Source organism: Elephantulus edwardii, unplaced genomic scaffold, assembly GCF_000299155.1.
Source record: "Elephantulus edwardii isolate Elephantulus edwardi_28Jun2011 unplaced genomic scaffold, EleEdw1.0 scaffold00074, whole genome shotgun sequence".
Taxonomy (NCBI): domain Eukaryota; kingdom Metazoa; phylum Chordata; class Mammalia; order Macroscelidea; family Macroscelididae; genus Elephantulus; species Elephantulus edwardii.
The window spans coordinates 6,958,638-6,979,013 of NW_006399824.1; the positions used below are offsets into that span (position 1 = coordinate 6,958,638).

General features: G+C 37.0%; 1 protein-coding gene across 1 annotated transcript in view; it reads left to right on the forward strand.

Annotated features, from left to right (window-relative positions):
- The window catches only part of CTNNA3 (catenin (cadherin-associated protein), alpha 3), a 2,453,748-nt gene that overhangs the window by 554,574 nt on the left and 1,878,798 nt on the right, over positions 1-20,376 (forward strand). Inside the window, exon 6 of the mRNA XM_006889022.1 lies at positions 18,645-18,908. Within this exon, the coding sequence (XP_006889084.1) occupies positions 18,645-18,908 (264 nt within the window). The remainder of the gene's footprint in view (positions 1-18,644; positions 18,909-20,376) is intronic.

Below are 20,376 nucleotides of genomic sequence, written 5' to 3' on the forward strand. Positions count from 1 at the left end.
CTATTCCCAACTTTTGCATTCCAGTCACCCATTATTATCAATGCATCTTGATTGCATGTTCGATCTATCTCTGACTGTAAAAGTTGGTAGAAATAGATTGTTATTATGTGAAGGATGCTATTTGATACTATTGATTGATCAGCTTAATATTGAGGCCATCAATTGCAGATTAGATTAGTTATTAATTAGGTAATTGTGCGATTAGATTAGATTAGATTAGTCAAGGATGCTATTTAAAAATCTTTTGGTTAAAAAGTCTGTTCAGAGTCTCTGTACCAAAAGCAGTGTTCAACCAGTTCAAGAGATAGTATACTTTCAAGAACTGCTGGTACTAGAAGTCCAAGCTATATTGAAAGTAACAAAAATGTGCAAATCCAAGATATTATGAAGTTTTAATAGGCAAGTTCTAGAAGAATAAAGGGATATTGGAATATAGTTTATGTAAAATTTAATTGTAGCAACTCTTTTTAATCTGTTTTACTGGAGAAAATGTTACCTATGAGGGAAATGGTAGGATAAGAAGCTTGAAGAAAGGCTGGAACAGGAACATGCTCTTCTACAATGTAAGGTATAAAAATATGAGCTTTAGTAGATGAATGATCTTATTACCAATAAGAAAGAGGATGCAGTGTGCAATCTTAAGTCAGAGATTCCTGTGCCAGTCAGACAAGGATCTTCATGAGAGTGGTCACACCAGAGAACTAGAAACCACTATGAGACAGAACTGATTTGGGACTGCTGCCTTACAGATCTAGCACCAGGGGTCTTCACCCAAGCTTGCTGGAGGACTAGGGGAGGTGTCATAATTAGCAAACTGAAAGAGTTTTATAACAATGACCTAAATCATGAGACTGAAGGTCAAAGTATCAGTGAACCCTTTTGAGAAGCTGTCCTAACTGAAGAATTGTGTATTTCTGCTAACCAGCTTGTAATAGTTCACTTCCACAATAAACCCCCTAACATTGTGAGGTCTTTTGTAGATATTTCAACGGATTTCTGACCTGGTAGTAGACAACCAGGGAGTTCTAATAGTCTAATAGAGAATTGTGTTCTCAACACAAAGGTATATGATTTGAACTGACCAGCTGACCCTTGAGAGAAATCTGGACAATCTCCTCCTGTGTGATTTATAACCTCTGAAAACATACTGAAAGATCAGTTATTAATTGGTTTTGACTTGATGATAAGAGAGAGAGAGAGAAAACGAGAGCACGAGAGAGAGGTATGAATGATAAACAGTCTTTGATATACTTTAAATTTGAGAATGTCTTGAATTGAATTATATTCCCTCAAAATATGTGTCAATCTGGATAGGAAATTATTCTCAGTATATTGTACTTATCCTCCACATTGTGATCTGATGTAACTGTTATCTGTGTTGTAAATCCTAACTTTTTGATGTTAATGAACAAGTTTTAACTGATGGATGCTGCACTAGAGATACTTTTTTATGCCATAAAATTTGGAGGAGTGCTACCTGGTCAGATAACTGGATGATATACATACTAATGGTCAGAAAGGTAATCCAAAAGAATGAGGAAATTTTCTAATAATATTATTAATATCATATCCAAACAAAATCTTGCTAAAAATAAGACCTGGCTGCAACAGTACATCAATGGGAAAGTTGAAGAAATTGAAGCAGGATTCAGAAGCGATCATGCATGAAGTATATCACTGTTAATATCAGATGAATCTACACTGAAAATAGAAAGTGTTAGAAAGATACCTTTCTACAAAGTGTTTTCTTGATTGTACAAAGACATTCAACTGTGTAGATAATAATTAACTTTGGATAACATTTCAAGGAATGGGAATTGTGCTCTACCCAATTGTGTTCATATGGAACCTATTCAATGATCAAAAGCCAGTTTTGAAAGAGAAAAAGTGAATACTGCATAGTGGAAAATATATGTTTTGTGGCTGTATTCTTTTGTTATGCCTAATGCATTTGTTTGCTGAACAAATATTCCAGGAAACTTGACTATATGAAGATGAATATGGCATTAAGATTGGAGGATGACTCATTAACTACCTATAATATGAATGTGACAATCTTGCTTGCTGAAAGTAGAGAGGACTTAAAGCACTTACTGAAGATCAAAGACTACAACTTTCAGCATGGATTACACGTCATTAGAAAGAAAAATAACACAGAACCCTCTAACAAATGGACCAATAAGCAAAATCATGATGTTGTTGTGTGCTGTCAAGTCATCTTTGACTCATAGTGACCTTATGGAAAATGTTTCACCCTGCCCTATCCTGAGTCAATCTCACTGTCTGACAAATCTGCCCTTATTGCCCTAGTCACTGTAGAAATCCATCTCATCTGGGAAACCTATTTGTTCTCTTTGTAGTCCATGGTATGTTCAGTGCTCTTCTCCAGCACCACAACACAAAGGCATCAATTCTTCTTCTGTCATTCTGAGTCATCATCCAGCTTTCTGATGCATAGCAAGTAATTGCGAAGATCATAGCCTTAATTGGACACACCTTAGTCTCCAGACTGATATCGTTACTCTTCAGCACTCCAGAGAGTTGGCTGACACCAAATTTTCCTAATGCAATTCACCTTTTGATTTCTTATTTGGTGCCTAGTGTGTTGATTATAGAACCAAGCAAGATGAAATTGTTAAGAACTTCAGTCTCTTCTCCATCTATCATGGTGCTGACAATTAGCCTAGTTGTGAGAGTCTGTTTTCTTGATGTTGAGCTACAGTCCATATTGAAGACTGCAGTCTTTGATCTTCTGCAACAAATGCTTCAGGCCCTCCTCACTTTTGGCAAGGATGGTTGTGTCATCTGCATAAATGCAGGTTGTTGTTGAGTCTTCCTCCAATTCAGGTGCCACATTCCTCTTCTTAAAGTCCAGCTTCTCTGAAGGATCTGTTACACATATAGTTTGAAAAGGTATGGAGACAGTATGCATCCCTGATGCAGTCCTTTCCTGATTTTTAATGGTGTAATGTGTGGTTTTGGGTTTTTTTTTAATCTCTATTCTGGCAATTGATTCCTGTTGTACTGGTTTCTGGTTCCATATGAGCACAAGCAAGCATCCTGGAATTCCCATTCTTCTAATGTTTGACAAAATTTGTCATGATTCACACAGTCAAATACCTTTGCATAATCAATGAAACACAGATATACATTCCTCTGGTACTCTCTGCTTTCAGCTAAGATTCATCTGACATTGATGATAGTGTCTCCTGTGTCATGGTCTCTTCTAAGTCCAGCTTGTATTTCTGGTAGTTCTCTATTGATGTTATTGTTCTAATAATTTTTTGTTATAATTTTCAGTAAGATTTTGTTTGCATGTGGTGTTAGTGATACATGGAGAAAATATTCAACGTGCCAAGGATTTTAAAAAACTTGGATCCACAGTCAATGAATGCAATAGTCAAGAAGTCAGATAATCTATTTTATTTGGCAGATCTGCTTCAAAAGACCTCTTTAAATTTCTGAAAAGAAAATATGTCACTTTGAGAATTAAAATGGTGTTAACTCAAGTCACAGTATATTCAGTCATATCATATATATGTGACAGTTGCAAATGAATAAGGAAGCCTGAAGTAGAACAGATACCTTTAAATTATAGCTCTAGTAAAGAGTACTGAATGTACTATGAGCAGTTAGAATAAGCAAATCTACTTTGTGCGAAGTGAAGCCAGTGTACTGCTCGGAAGTGAGCTTAATGAGGGATTGTCTCACATATTTTGGACATGCTATGTGAAGAGTCTCTGGAGAAGTTCTGCATGCTTGGTAAAGTAGAAGGTCAGCGAAAGAGATGAAGATTATCAATGAGATGGATTGACACAGTGCCTATAAACATAAAAGACTGGGGAGTGTTTCATATTGTTGTACAAGGTGAGTAGGAACTGATTTGATGCCTCACAAAGAGAAGAACATAATGCTAATACGACAAGATCAGAAGTAATTATGTTAATGAAGTATGATATAATTGATAGAATAAGGTTATATTTTGAGTCAGTTTGTTTGGAAATACAGAAGAAAAAAAACAATTGAGCAAAGATCAGAGCCATCACCTACTATGAAGAAAGAACGACTGGGAGCAAATCACATTTTTGGACATAGGCCTCTGGCTGTGAATCTGCAGCTGTTGTTGTTAGGGACCACTGAGTCGACTAGGACTCATAGTGACTATGAAAAACAGAACCTGGCCTTATCCTGCATGAACCTCACCATCTCTGTCACACTCAAGACTATTACGGTAGTTCCTCTATCAGTCCATTTTATGGAAGGTTTTCCTGTCTTTCACTGACCCTCTACCTTTTCCAGTTCTATGCCTCTGTTTATTAACTGGCTCCTCCTGAAAATATGCCCAAAGTGAGACAAAGTTTCACTGTCTTTGCTTCTAGGCAAATCCACTAGTGGTTTCCTGGAAGGAAGATGTATAAGTTTCCTCTCTTTATGATTTCTAGCCTTGGAAACTCAAAAGAGGGTTGCTGTGAATCAGAACTTGACAGAAGTTATGTTTGAGATTATGAAAATATATTGATAATGAAATTTAAAAGTCTATTAATAAGCTTGGCTTTTATTCAACATTTAAAAAATCTGCTCTTTCTTCTTTGTATGTACTACCAGTTGCTTATTTCCATTTCTGATGACTAGAGCCACTAGAGAGAGCAAGACCAAGGATCCAGATCAGACAATTATTTAAAAACTAAATTAGATATACCTATTGGTGTTGATTAGAGCATTCAAGAGTCAAGAATATTCCTCTGCTTCTTACTGGTCAGCTTAATATTGAGGCCATCAATTGCAGATTGTTGCAAGAGAATACTGTGGGAGTAAGGGGAGAATAAAATAATAAAGTTTGATTTTGAACCTGTAGAGTTTAAAACTCAACTTGAGAAAATAAACACCTATGAATTGAAATTTCATATTCATCATCATATAATGAGGGGAAAAGAAGTCCTTGGGGTGTGATACCTAATGTGTTGACCTGCTCGTGAAAAGTTATTGATTTTAAATCAATAGCCCACAGGAAAGAGATGGATAATTTCTGTTCAAAGTATGAGTTGATGGCAGTTTGGTTTAGAACAAAGGGGAGGAGATATTTTAAGGCGAGAATTTGGGCAATGGATGGTACAAAGAGAGAAGTAAGAAAGTGTTGGGGAAATGTTCTATGTTAAGTAATTTAATACATCAAGACAAGCATTATTAATACAGTTAATTATTCTGCTCAAACTCTCCCATGATTTGAGTCCTTCTGAGCTGAGATCTTTACCCAAAGTTCATGCTTTTTCTGTTACATTGAGACAGACACCTTCCTTAAAGGAGCTCAACATTGGTCTCATTTCTCTTTGCTTAGAGTAAGCTGATCAGGCCCAGAGATATGTGTGGTCCATTTTGCCAATATTTTCCAATGCCAGAACACATATGGATTTGTAAGACACACACAAACATCTGTGCTAGTATTTTAGCACAGGGTCAGGCATACTTCAGTTAGGATGGATCTGAATGTTTAGTAGGATAGGTTCTTGACAGTGTGCTGAGCCTCCCCCTTCTCCTTATATACATCTGGTCTATTCATGCTTCTTGCTTAGAATAAACATCTGAGCTTGTATCTTCATCTTTAGAATCATATCTCTTGGCAGGTGTTTCAATTTTATTGAATGAAACGAAAAAGCTGAATACTCTCCTCCCCCCTCTGGGAAAAGGAATCATTAAACTTTCATTACTATGATGCTATATTTAGAATTCACACTTTATCACAGTTATACGGAAATATTCAAGGTGACACACTTTTTCTCCAAATGTCTTTTATTTTTATGTTTGAACCATATAAACCACACTTTATTTTTCAGTTTTGGAGATCTGTCTTTGACCTGATGTTCTCTTACCAATCTTTGTCTGAAACTGAATTTAAGAATGCACTTCTAATCTGGTTTGTATTGAATTTGAGAATTGTTTGTCAGAAACATACACCTGAAATATTCAGTCTCTTTTTAAAAGGCCACTTCATGGACTTACTAGGAAAGTCTTCAGCTGTGTTTGCGAGCAAAGGATGAAGTTACTGACAACAGGGAATAGTGAAGAGTATTGGGAAAAGAGGTGATCTTGTATCTTATTTATATTTGGCCCATTAAATGAAAGACTAGAGAACATAGAACACTGTGTAGGAAGTATGATGAAGGCATTGTTGGGTCATGCCAGAAGCCCAGGTTTGATTCCTGGTAGAGAAGCTTGATGTTTTTATCATGTGAACAGGTGTCAACAGTTTCTAGATTCAGACTAGCAGAAAAGCCTGGCCAATTTCTGAAAATGAGCCAGTGCAAACCCTGTGGATCGTGACATCTGCTCCACTGCATCATGGGGATGGCACAGGATTCTGGAGGTTTCATTCTGCGGTGCACGAGGTCACCAGGAATCAGACGATAACTGGAAGGCAGTGAACAATACCAATGGAATAGGTTCTTGTAAATGCTGGCTTCTATTAAACTGAAACTTGTTAATTTTAATTGTGATTTTAATGAACGTATACAGAAAAGATAGATTTCCATTCATTCATTGTACAGTTTCCTTCCCCCGCCCCCAGTCCACTATGCAGTGCACCCTTATTCTGGATTGTTGTCATAATCATACATTCCTTTTAGACAGTTCTTTCCTTCTATTCCAAAGCAGTGTTTATTATCTATCCGCTAAAAAACAATCACCACCATTACCTTTCTAAATATCTGTGTGTGCTTTTGCACAAATTTCCATGTCCTTTTTTGTGAAATAGGGACAATAATGCTTTTTATATATCCTTTCAAATGATTAAAGAGATGTCAAACTGGATAAATTGTTAACTCATTGATTTTGAGTTGGAGGTGACTCACAGCTGACCCTCCTGCTGGTTTTCAGAGGCTATGAAAGGAGATTGTCTATCTCTTCCCATGGAGTAGTTGATAGAATAGAACCAATTCGTTGAGTTGGTGTCATAACTCCTTACCTAATAAGCTACTAGGTTCCTCTCGCCCTCCTTTTTAAAATTTTTATTTATTTATTTATTTAGTTAGTTAGTTATTAACTATAAGCAATTGTAGCGATGTAAAGGTTCAATCCTTAGTGAGGTATATCAATATCCCTGGACTTTAATCCTATTTGCACTAAGTGATTTGATTTTCTTTCTGATTTTCTACCAGAAATCTCAAAAGTGAGAAAATAGGAAAGGATTGTTAGGATGAACATATTAATCTTTGATTAGGTGTTAAAATACAATTTCGATCCTATAAATATTAATTAGTCTATTTTTTAGAGAGAGGAGGGGACAAACTGACCCAAACTTCTGACTTGTAGGTTCTTGAATCTTCTTGTTAGATTAAAGGATGAAGAGTACGTGCAAATGGAAGGAAAACATGAAATACTGCAAATAGATCTTTCTGAAGGAGCTCATTATTTATCTTTTTATTCCTTTTCTTTAAGTATATGGTAGATTATTTCTGATTCTGATAGATGTGATTTTACACATAAATTCTAGGTAAACAACAAACAAATGCATATTGTATTTCTTTCAGATTGTTAAAAAACAAGCAGAGTGAATCCCTAAACTTTATATATTGTCTTGATAGACATAGTGGTCTGTTTTAGAATGAAGCATGTATATTTTCCTGAAAAGTTTCTTAGAAGTTGTTAATATTCTTCTTGGTTATATTTCTATTACCCAAGGTGTGCATTACGGCCCAGATTATACACCTTGGGGATATCTTCAGACTGTTATTATATGATTTATATTTCAATTTGAAGGAATCTTTTTTACATTCTTCCTTATTGAACTTGTCCTAATAAAATGAAATAGAAAATGAGAAATAAGGGGAGAAAAGTAGAAAATGCCTCTCTCTGCTCTTAACAAATTTTGAATGTAAAAATCTGTATCCATTCTTCATGGTTTTCTCAAAACTTTATCTCTCTACAATAAGCATTTGCTTCACCACCTTATAACCCTTGGCTCAGCCAAGGCTAAGTATTCTGCTTTCTAATTCTGAATGGAGGCAAACATTCAAATTAGCAGGTGTTTGTGGCATTTTGTGTTTGGATAGCACATGGAGCTGCCCAGTGACCAGTGAAGCAGTTAGCAGGCAGCATCTTGGCAGAGAAAAACTGAAGACAGAAGCCAACCAAGAATGGAATCCAACAGCGGAGTATCCATGGGCTTTTCTGCCACACATACATCTTCTTAGTCTCAAGGAAACGTAATTGCTCTTTATAAGTATCCTTTCCTCACCAGCCAGAGTGGTGGTGTCAGCTCCAGAAACCTCATTTAAACACCTGGAAGTGAAACTTAAATAATTTGCACATAGTTCTGCTTTGTTGAGCAGACTATCTGCTGAGCTATTTCACTTGGGCAAGGATGGAGCTTAGTAAGGAGGTTTTCTCTGATTCCCTAAAATGAGAACTTATCCAGGGCCACGGAATAAATTTCTCTGAAAAACTCTTTAGCTTTGCCTTTTCCAATGACCAGATCATGAAGCTTTTTCTTCTTCTTTTAGTTTTCCAAACGTTTAGACCTTTTCTTTTTCATTTTTTTTTAAAGCAGGCCTCCAAATGGATAAAGATATGTGGAAATGAATGCATCACCCATTTTCACATATATTTCCCTTTAATAATAACACAGAGAATGTAACTCCAAGGCAGATCCATAACTGATTTAAATCCATATCCTTTGCCAAGGAAAGGCACATACTGTGAATATTTGTTTTGCTTTACTAGCAATTTGAAGTTCTGTCTCACATCCTTTGGGCGTGTGGACAGGAGGAACCGATCCTTGGAGAAAGACATCATACTCGGAAGGGTGGAGGGACAGTGCTGGAGAATAAAACCCAAGATGAGATGACTTGACACAGAAACTAGAGTAACGGGGGTAGGTGTGTCGTAGTCAATGAGATGGGTTCAGGACAGGGCAGGCTTCAGAGCTGTTGTACATAGAGTCGCTGTGAGTCACAGGCAACTCCAAAGCACCTAACAGTAACAACTAGCATTATTATTTTATTTCATTTTATATAAACCTCCAAATTTATTTTTTATGGATGTGTACATATATACACACATAGAAAGCACAATTCATAAGCATACTATTCAGTGTTTCCCCCTTCAATACATATAGACTAAAGATGTGCGTGTAACAAGCATCTAAAGCAAGAAAAAATTCCCAGCCAAAATAAAAAAGCAAAACCAAACTATTTTCAGAACTCAAAATACCCTTTCTGACCATTTCTAATCTCTTATAATCACTATTCTGATCTTTAATACCATAGACAAGCTTTGTCTGTTTATTGCCTTTATAGATGGTGATCATACGATACATTTTCTTTTTTGTCTAGTTTTTTTCATTCCATAGTTCATGTTGTTAAATGCAGCTGCATTTTGCCTACTCTCATTTCTCTGGGTTTTTTCCAATTTTGAAAAGCACTGTGATAAACATTCATGCACGTAAGTTTCCCCCACGACCTGGAAACAGATCATTCCTCTGAAACCTCTCTAAATTGAAATTACATAAAGCAAAAAAATTAATTACAATTAAATTAAATAGGAAAATCTTTTGAGTGTTCTCTACAAAATAACCTACCAAATCAAGTCAAACAGTATGTAGATGCTAAAACAACACTAAGACGTAGTGTTCACAGACCCTGTTCAGAGCTATGGTGGTTTGATGTGGAGATGCCAAGTGGAGTTACTGAGGAAGGAAGGGTGATGCCGCTCTCACTACTCTGAGTGGGCTACCTCCGTAACAGCTTGCTGGAAAGCAAATGCTGAATGCTAGTTTCATCTTTTCTTCTTTAAAACCAAAAGCCTTTGCAGACTTTTTTTCAGATAGAAAAAAACAAGTTCTTATAACAAAGTGGCATAAAGCAAATATTTTAAAAGTGAAAGATACCTATACATTTCCATATGTTTGTGCCATTTTCTAGGCAGCCAGGGAGATATGCATATGTTTAGCATCAATAAAGACCATCAAGCAGTTTCCCAAATTGCTATACCCATGAGCTCACTAATACTTCATTTAAAGATGACTCAGTCAGTGCTATGAAGTAGGATCCAACATATAGCGACCCTCTATCGCTAGTGTCTTCCAGTTGGCAGTGCAGCTCCTTACCACTAGGCCACCAGAGCTTCCATGTCAACCACAGAACCTGCAGTTAAGGGAATTATAATTATCTGGAGGACATAGCTATATGAACAGATCTATATCCAATTTGTTTTGCTGAAATAAGAAACATTACTTACTCTGGTGTCTCTTGACTTGGTGGTTGTTGTTGTGTATCCTAGAATTGAAACCAGGCCACAGCTGACCCTCGGTGGGTTTTCAGAGGCAGTTAATCGCGGGGGATGGGGGTGGAGGGGGTGGAGAGTTCTCATCCTTCTGCAGAGAAGTTGAAGGCCTCGAACCACATGCCTTCAGTATTGCAGTACTGAGTTCATCCATAAATTTCTACTCTAGATTTTTATCATTTATCTTTGTGTGTGAGTTTGAGTTTTTCAAATTTGCCCTATTTTCCCCTAATGGATCATTAATAACTCTTTTCTAGTTCTTTTTTCTTTTATTTTTAACAGCATGGAGAACATAATTGTATGCAATAATCCAGGCTCTTTACTCTGGGTCTATGTTGTATTGTTTGCTATTTTGTTTTTTTAAAAGAAATTAATATTTTCTGATACTTTTCTTGGTAAGTTACCTGTTTTATTTTGACCCTTTTGGGTAGCACATGAAACTATGAAGTTTACGTCCCCAAGGGCAGTTTATGATGCCTCCCAAGTCCTTCTCTTCATTATAACGTTGATCCTGTCTAAACACACTGCAGCCCTCACAGATGTGGCTTCAGGTCAATCTGTAACCTGGTGATTTACAAAACTCTCTCTCTAGCCCAGATTCTCTGCTGCTTGATGTCTTTTCACCTGGCTGTTATGATGACATTTCATATTCAGCAGATTGCAAATGTGTTTCACCTTTCTTTTCCAGATGCAACCCTCATCCTGTATTTCCCATCTTAGTGAATGCATTAATTATGTACAAATAATGTTGTTGTTGTGTATTGCAGAGTTGGAACCCACCCATAGCTGACCCTCCTGCAGGTTTTCAGAGGCTTTGAACTGAGGGGAATTAGTAAACAAGCTCTTTCTCTATCCTCCCCTAGACATCTATCACATTTTTTTTCCAGGATTCATCCCTTTTCTGCTTTGTTATTAAAATTTGTAGTGCAGACCCTCGTTTTCTCTTGATGGCATGATTACCTGGTCTTTCTGACTTCATTTCCTTCCTTTGAAATCCATATAAGTTTGGGTAATCTTCAAAAATACACATTTATCATGTTCCTTTTAGAGTTCTTAGCACGGCCTGAGAAGCAGCTCCTGTCTACCTATCTGACCTCATTTGTCCTTATTCCAGCTGGGGTTCCTTGTCCTGTGGTTTTGTAGTTCTATCTCCAGTGGCCTACATCCTTTCGCTCTTTTATGTTTCATTTCTTCCCACATGATGTGTTTTTTGCCTGTTCTTCTGTTCTGTATTGTACATGGGCTTTTACTCACTGTTTAAGCATCACTTCTTTTGATAATCCTCTTTAGATAATTCTTCTTTAATCACCATCCAAATGGAGAGATTTCATCTGTGCATAGTAGGCTCTATTTTGCTCTCACATGCTAACTTGTTTATTTTCTACACTTATGGTATGTGAACTCTTTATCTTTGTCTTATCCCCATTTAGCTCAGTGCCTGCTGTATAGCAGGGGCTTAGCAACATTTGCTGAGTGAATAATTGAATTAATTAACTGATAGCTTAGAGCCCTTCATTTTTACACTTTGTGATCTTTAAAATGCCTAAATATATGTTGTTTTCTTGCCAGGGTTAAAACTCATATGTTACTTCTCTACACACTTGCGCAGACTTGTAAGGTCTTCGTATTTAATCCCATCTGTGTGTTTCTTCATCAGCTGGAAGCATTTAATGTCTTCTTAACTTGGAAATCTCATAAGAAGTTTTTCTTTGGGAATATTTTTTTCCTGAAGCATTTTATATCTAAATATCTATATATAGATATATATGAGAGAGATATATGAGAGAGAGATATGATATATATATGATCTATCTATCTATCTATCATCATCTATCTATCTGATCTATATCCTCAAAGAAGCTGGATTCTGCTCCATTCAGTTGTTGTTGTTGTTGTTACATTCCATCAAGTTGTCTACAATGCATAGCAACCCTGTGATCAACAGATCTGAACCTTTCCCTATCCTGCACATCCTCATATCTCTGATATGCCTGTACTCATTGTTGTAGTCACTATGTTACTCTATCTTGTTGGGGGTCTTCTTCTCTTTCTGTAACCCTCTACTTTTCCCAACATGATAGTATTTTCCAAGGACTGACCCCTCCAGACGACATGCTCAAAGTTGTGAGTTGAAGTTTCACCATCCTTGCCTCTAAGGAGTGCCCTAGTCACAGTTCCTCCAAGATAGACACATCCACTGTTTGACAGTCCACAGAACATTCAGTACTCTTCCCCAGTACTAAACTCAAAGGCATTGCTTGTTCTTTGTCCGGAGGAAACCCTAATCAACCCTACCATTTAGTTGCTATTTAAAATATAGGATAACTAGACAATCTATGAACTTGTATTTTGTTCTGTTAGGACAAAATAACTAACTATAAATACCACCACAACAATGTTTTATTTGCTAATATGGCTTTCATTGGTTCCTCTTTTACCCATGTGTCTATTGGATTTATGTATAATTTCCTTTGCCCAGAGCTTTGGTGGCACCGTGCTTTATGTATTCCAATGCTAACAGAAAGCTTAACTGTTCCTACTATTGTAGGGGAAAAGCAAGTAACCATCGCAGTTGCAAAAGCCGATGAGAAATTGCTTGTTTGGCACTGTCTGTGTAAAAGGAAAAAGACAAGTGAAGAAAGGGGAACTGAGGACTGTAAAGCACACATTTCCTCCTGAGATTCAAATGACATTTTTCAAGAAATTTATCCCAGATAGAATATTAGTTTTCTTCTCACCTCAATGTGCTAAAAGGGGCTGCTCGTACATCTTGCTTACAGGTTTTCTCTGATAAGAGAGGCTTTTGATACTGGCTGTCAGTCTTATCATGACCCTGGATATTTGCAGACACAGAGAGGAGGTAAAACACAAGATGTCACTTCAGGGTATAGTCTTTGTTAATGGGCAGGTGAGTGAGAGAGCCAGAAGAGAAGGGAGTTTCCTTTCCTTCAGTCTAAGTGAAGCTAAATGTAAATGAAGTAGGCCTTAGGTTAAGGATCTTTTGTTTTCCAATGAGGCTGCTTCTATTTTAGATGCAAATACACCGTGTGTAAAGAATTTTGCTGGAGGGATGAGTGGGTGAAACTCAGAGAAGCTCTCAGGGAAGTTCTTACCATTGTCTGCAAATTGATTTATTGAAGATTTGGACTTCTGATAGATAATTACCAAAGGCAATGGGCCAGTTCCCTCCTGGGCTTAGCATTCCATGCTTCTCCAATGGAGAAAAATGGGCAGTCTCCTCCCATAACGACTGACTTATGGAAACCCAGTGGAGGCTCACCAGGAACCAGAATGGATTCAATGGCAGTACTTAAGAAGAAATGAAATTAATAATAATAATAATAAACATTTTTTAAAAAAAGATACAGATACTAGTTGTTAAATATACTAAGTATTACACAGTAAATGGAATAATAATCTGTCAACTTTATATTTTAGATTAAATAGTTATTAAAGTAAAAAAAGAAGGAGAAATGATCTTGCCTTCTTAGTTCCTCTGACCTTAACTTTGCAATCCATCTTTCTTTTCCACAGTCCCTACCTAAAGTGTTGTTTTTGGTTATGTTTAGGGAAACACTCCTTTCTTGCAGGCTTCACCACCTTGCTATCAGTGCTCATTAAGGATTCTGTAATTGCCTTGGGCAGAGATGACAAGGTATAGACTCTCAAAAGGGAAAAACACACTCAAATGTTCTAAACTCCAATGTCCCCACAGCATTAAAGTTACTGTAGTTTACAGTCAGACTTCAGAACACAAGGAAGACATTTTCAGCATTAGCCTTTTATGTTCACAGCTATTCACCTTTGACAAAGTACCTAAACATTGACCCTGACTTTCTAAATAAAGCAGCATAATGTGTAGGTCACTTCAGAGGGAGTTATGTAATAAGTTTCAATTATACTGTAATATGCAGGGAATGTTTTTCAGCTCTTCCTGAATATTTATACTCTTTATCATTATTCCTCTGAGGACCTGTGCCTCTTCTCTAAACGTTAAATTATTTATTCTCTAAGTCACAATATGATGAATGTAGGTAGTGCTCTAAAGCTGGGGAGGATGTGAAAATCTGACCATCACAGAACAATCAACAGTGCACTAAGTTAGACTAATTTAATGGATAAAAGAATTCCTTTTCTGTTTCCATGGTTCTTTACTGTTTTCACGTATGTACCATGGCTGATTTGCCACCTAATCCTGTGAGAATTGATAGCAGTATCATTCTTCCTATTTTTTACAGAAAGAAAAAAACAGATACTAAAAGATATCTTGCTTTGCTTGTAGCATTAATGACAAAGTTGAGACTGGAACCCAGACCAGAAATGTAAGGAGGGGTTTGTAGCAAGCTAAGAAAACCACACAGTATCTCTATGTGGGTAATAAGTAAGTATGAACAATAGGTTGACAGCTACTTCTAACTGTCCTCCCTATATTCTGTAACAAAGTTAATCTCTCCTCCAAAACGCTGCATGAAGTAGCAGACCTCCTTTATTTTCAGAAGGAAAGGAACTAAAAATATAGTAGCACAAGCCAATTATTAACCTCAGGCAGCATTATCCCAGATATCAGGGTATTGTGGAAAATCATTGAATTTGCAATCAGAACTCTTAGGGTTAGATCTCACTTCTCTGCCAGCCTCTTAATCTCCTTACATTAAATACCTAAATACTTAAGTTGTTCAAATGCATCTAATAACACTATTAGCCTTACACCCTTAAAGGCCACTGTAGTGATTAATAAGATGCTTTATAAGCAGTACTTCATAAGATACAAAAAAAATACAAATTTTTATTGTATGGAACATATGCTAAATGATTCCTGTGGAAGGAAATAGTTTAACCTACATGAAATTAGAGTTAAGGAATTACTGACGTTAGTTGAAAATAGTAGAAATGACACTTTTTGTCACTTGGATAAGGACACTCTAAAGCGTGCAATGAGAATCAATAAGACATTATATATGAAACCATAAACTGCTGTTAACGTTTTTTGAACTAGTTTTGGGTTTTTTTTAAATGTTTCTATATTTGGAAATAATTTAAATATGCAGAAAAGTTGTGAAAATAGTTCATAGAATTCCCAGCTATCTTCCTTCCAATTCCCCTCATTGTTAACATTTTATATTTGTTACTATGAAGAAACTAACTTTGATTTGTTGTTGTTGTTGTTGTTGGTAAATGCCACTGAATTGAGTATGACTCATAGGAACACTTTGAATAACAGATCTGAAGTTGGCCCTGTCCTATGCCATTCTCACAATTCTGACACACTTAAGTAAATTGACACTATCACTGTGTCAATCCACCTGGTTGGGGATCTTCCTCTCTTTCACTATCCCTCCACCTTTCAACATGATGTCTCTTTCCAAGAAATAACTCTCCTAGCATGCCCAAAGTATGTGAGATGAAGCTTTATCACCTTTTTCTCCAAGGAGCAATCTGGCTGTATTTTCTAAAAAATATAGCTGTTTGCTCTTTTGACAATTCATTGGATATTTATCACTCTTCTCCAACATTACAGTTCAAAGGCATCAATTTGTCTTCTGTCATCCTTATTCATGGTTCAGCTCTCATATGCATATTAAGTGACTGAAAAGATCATGACCTAAATCAGGCACACCTTAGCCATCAAACTAACATCATTGTTCCTCAATAATTTATAGAGGTCCAGAACTACAGGCTTTCCCAGTGAAATACATCTCCTGATTGCTAGTACTAAGTATATTGATCATGAATCCATGTGTGATGAAGTTATTGACAGTCACAATCTTTTCTCCATCTATCATGATATTGCCAGTGTTGAAGATTTTTGGTTTTTTGATGCTGAACTGTGATCCATATTGAAGGCTGCAGTGTTTAAACTTCTGCAGCAAATGCTCCAAGTCCTCATCAGTCATTTTCAGCAAGCAAGGTTGTGTCTTCTGCATAAGAAAGGTTATTTATAAGTCCTTCCTCAAATCTTGATGCCACATTCTTCTTCATAGAGTTCAGGTTCTCAAATAATTTTCTCAGCATATGGATGAAATAGGTATGGAGGAAGGATGTAACCCTGATTCACACCTTTTCTAATTTTAAGCTACATAGTATTTTCTTGCTCTGTTTGCACAGTAGACTATGGTGTAGGCATAGGTTTCACACAAGCACACGTTAGTGTTCTGGGATTCCCATTCTTCTCAATGCTAGTCATAATTTGCTATGATCCATACAGTCAAATGCCTTTGAAGAGTCAATAAAACACAAACAGGCATTCTTCTGATAATCTTTGCTTTCAGCCAGTATCCATCTGACATCAGCAATGATATCCCTGGTGCCATGGCCTTTTCTAAATCCAGCTTGAGCTTCTGATGGTTCCCTGATTTTGTACTGTTCTAGTTGTGTTTTGTTTTGTTTTAATGATCTGCAGCAGTATTCTGCTTGCATGTGATATTAATGATCTTGTTCTCTGATTTCCACATTCTAGTTTAGATCTTATCTACATTCTAGTCTTTATAAAAATTTCGCCAATTTTACCACTAAAATTCTCCTTCTCTCTCAGAATACTACCCAGTGTTCCACACTCTGTTTAGTTGTCATCTGTCCATGTCTTAGATGAACTGTGACTGTTTATTAGTCTTTTCTTGTTTTTCTTGACCTTATTAGTCTTGAGGAATACTGATTAGGTATCATGTGGGATGTTCCCCAATCTGGATTGATTTGTTGTTGATGATGATGTTATTGTTGTCTTTGTCATGGTGTTTTGGAGAGATCACAGAATGAAGTGCCCTCTTGCTGCCTCAGATAAAGGAAGTATGTGGTATCAGATGATGCTGATGATTCTATCTTCCTATTTGGTTGAGTTTTTACATCCCAGGGTTACTGCACTGTTTCTTGAGCAGCTATAACTTAGGTAGAATTGGTATTGTCTCTTGCTTCTGCTTGTCCTGTTCTTCAACATAGTGTGTTATGTGTTGCACTGTTTGCCAAAAGTTAGTAGTTCAAACTCACCAGGTGGTCTGTGAGAGAAACAAGGATTGGGAAGATGAGCAGGCTTCTCCTGTAAAGATGAACAGCCTCAGAAACTCTGGATTCTGTGTGAATCGGAATGAACTTGATAGCGGTTAATTCTTTCAGATCTCACCACCATTGCCACCCTCAAGAGACACCTTCTCAGACAACCCAAGCTAAAGCAACCTTCTTCCCTCATGTTAAGATCTTATTATTGTTCTGCCCACGAAATGCCCCTCAAAGGAGATCCAATCACACATCTGAAAATATCAAGAGCGCTTATTAATTCTACATGTGGAGACTTTCTCCCTCCACAAGATGGTGGAGAGGGGGAAAAACCCCCGAGTTCCCCCTCCCAATGACTTTTATAGCTTTTTTTGGGTACCCTGTTGGGGCAGGGGATTGAGATCATGGTTGGTGGGTAGGGGGATCAGTCATGTGGGTCAGCTTTTGACGGACTGGCTACTTCGCCCGCCTTTACTCCTTCTGTGTCACGTAGACACTAGTTAATTCTTTACTTTGCAAGGACAGACAAGACTTTGCCCAGGGCATTCATGTTTGCCTTAAACTAAGAATTTTTATGGCCTGCTTCTGCTTCTGGCATTAATGGAGGTTTATAAAAAAATGGGGTCTTTGCTGTCCCTTCAATCATATTTCAGCTTTGTATAGCCTTTGTAGCAACTGTCATTACCTGGTTTGTGCATTTGCTTAACTAAGGCATTGTCTGGGAAGCCTCTTCCCTGCTTCCATCCATGACCCTACTGTTGGGAGAGTAACTTGAGGAGAACCAAGCTATACTGGATTGGTCTTATCTTTATAATCAGAGTTAGCACAAGGGTTAGCATATGCTAACTCTTTGTTGCATAAATGTTAAAGAAAAGCAGACCCAGGATTAACTTATTTATTATTATTTTCAAAAAGGATCAGAAAAAGAGCAGAGTGGTAGGTGGTTCAATTTAGTGCTCTTAACTCAATGTATTTAGTTTTAATGAAAAGGTTAAATGCAATTATCAGCATTTATGGAAATAGGTAATCAGCATCCCTGTAATTCAAGCTCTCTTATAATGTGCTTTAATAAGGTGAATGCCAGCATATTTTTATGATTTATGAGGATATGACTGACAAATATAAGATCTACTCAGTTTTTATATCTGTGCCATTATGACCTTTATTTGCTAATTGGCTCACCTTTTCTGTTGTAGAACTTACAACAGAATTTGAAGTAGCGCAGAAATAATTGCTGCCTTTGATTTTCACTTCTAGCTGACTTCTTAATATCTCTCTGTCTTTTCAATTATATTGAAGGAAAATAGATCTTTCTATATGTCCCCCATCCCTCTCTCTCATTACATATTATAAGAAGCCATTGTTTCTGTTTTCATCCTCAGGACTTAAAATCTGCAAACCAGAGGGATGAAATAGCTGCGGCCAGGGCCTCACTGAAGGAGAAATCCCCTCTCTTGCATTCTATTTGTTCAGCTTGCTTGGAGCATTCTGATGTTGCTTCCTTGAAAGCCAGCAAGGACACAGTTTGTGAAGAAATCCAGAATGCCCTCAGTGTGATTTCCAATGCTTCCCAAGGCATCCCAAACATGCCAGCCTCAACAGAACCTCAGGCAGCAACCCTGGGAAGTGCCCTTGAAGAGCTTGAGGTAAGTCAAGAGAAAGAAAATATGGCTTGATGCCCTACATGGAAACAAACAGAAGTACATTTGCAGATCTGTCTGGTAGAGTTTAAAACATGAGAGAAGAAAATTTCAATTGCTGTTGTTGTGGTGTACTGTCTAGAAACCAATCCACACCTGACCCTCCAGCAGGTTTTCAGAGGCGGTTAATCTCACTGGAAGAGATTACCCATCCTTCTCACATGCAGCTACTGATGGGATTCAAACCACTTTCTTTGGGATTGCAACAGCTTCTTGCTGTTAGGCTATTCCTTTATGAATTTCATTTTTTCCATGAATTGATCTATAGGAAAATACCTATCAATGATCTTCTGATACCAGTATAGCTCTATCAAGGAAGCCATTTCATTGTGTGTGGTGGTGCTTTTGAGTTGCTTTTGAGTTGGTGCTGACTCATGACAATCTGATAAAGAATAAAATGAAACACAGCCTTATCTTAAACCATCCTTTTTTAAAAAAAATTTTATATTGGTTTGATTGCAAATTCATGTACAGTGTGTTTCACACTATCCTTGATTCTTAATGTCTTTCATATATTTATTCTAATACATTGTTTTATAAAATGAATCATCATTGAACTAAGCCCACCTTTACCCTGTCTTTCAAGATCCCCACCAGATCTTTCCCATTTGCACCATGCTTTTAACTGCTATTGCTGGAGTACTATATCTAATTGATAAACCATGATATAAAGAGTTTATTCATTCCACAGATACTTATTTTTGACACTATTCTATGTGTTTGGTAACTAGCAGATTGCTGCCATTTGAAGTTTATGTTCTAGGAAGGGTATGTAGACAAAAAAACAAACCAAACTATCCAAATAAGGTTGAGATGTTTTTGTGAAGGATTGAGCTTCTTACTAAGTTCATGCCAGTGATAGTGATAGATGTGTAGGTCCAGAAAGCACCACGGCCAGCTACTATGGAGCTGATTCTGTGTGTCCGTGTAAAACTGTACTCTGTATGGTTTCCAGTGGCTAATATTTAGGATGTAAATTTCTAAGTCATTCTCCTGAAGTGACTCTGGGCGGGGGTTGGACCTCCTAACTTTTGGTTAAAAGCTAAACATGTTAGCTGTTGCCTTTACCAGTAAGTTAAAAATTTGATATTTTTATTTCTAAGATCTTTATAGCTTGCCTCCAGAAACCCTATAAACCTGGAGAAAGGATGAAAGTTATACAAGTGTTCAGGTCTTTCGTTCAGGGTCACTATGAGCAATCTACAATTCGATGGCACTTAATAACAAGAGCTTTATATGCATTCTAGCATTTCATGCTTATGATGTCTCAAAATAGTGGATATTTTTCTTGTAGAAAAAAAACCCCTGAGAATTACATAGACTATGCTTTGCTTCATTCTGAAACCTGGGAGGAGGAGGAATTGTTGCGTACCATCAAGTCTGAAGCAACTCCCAGCAGACCCTCCAGTTGGTT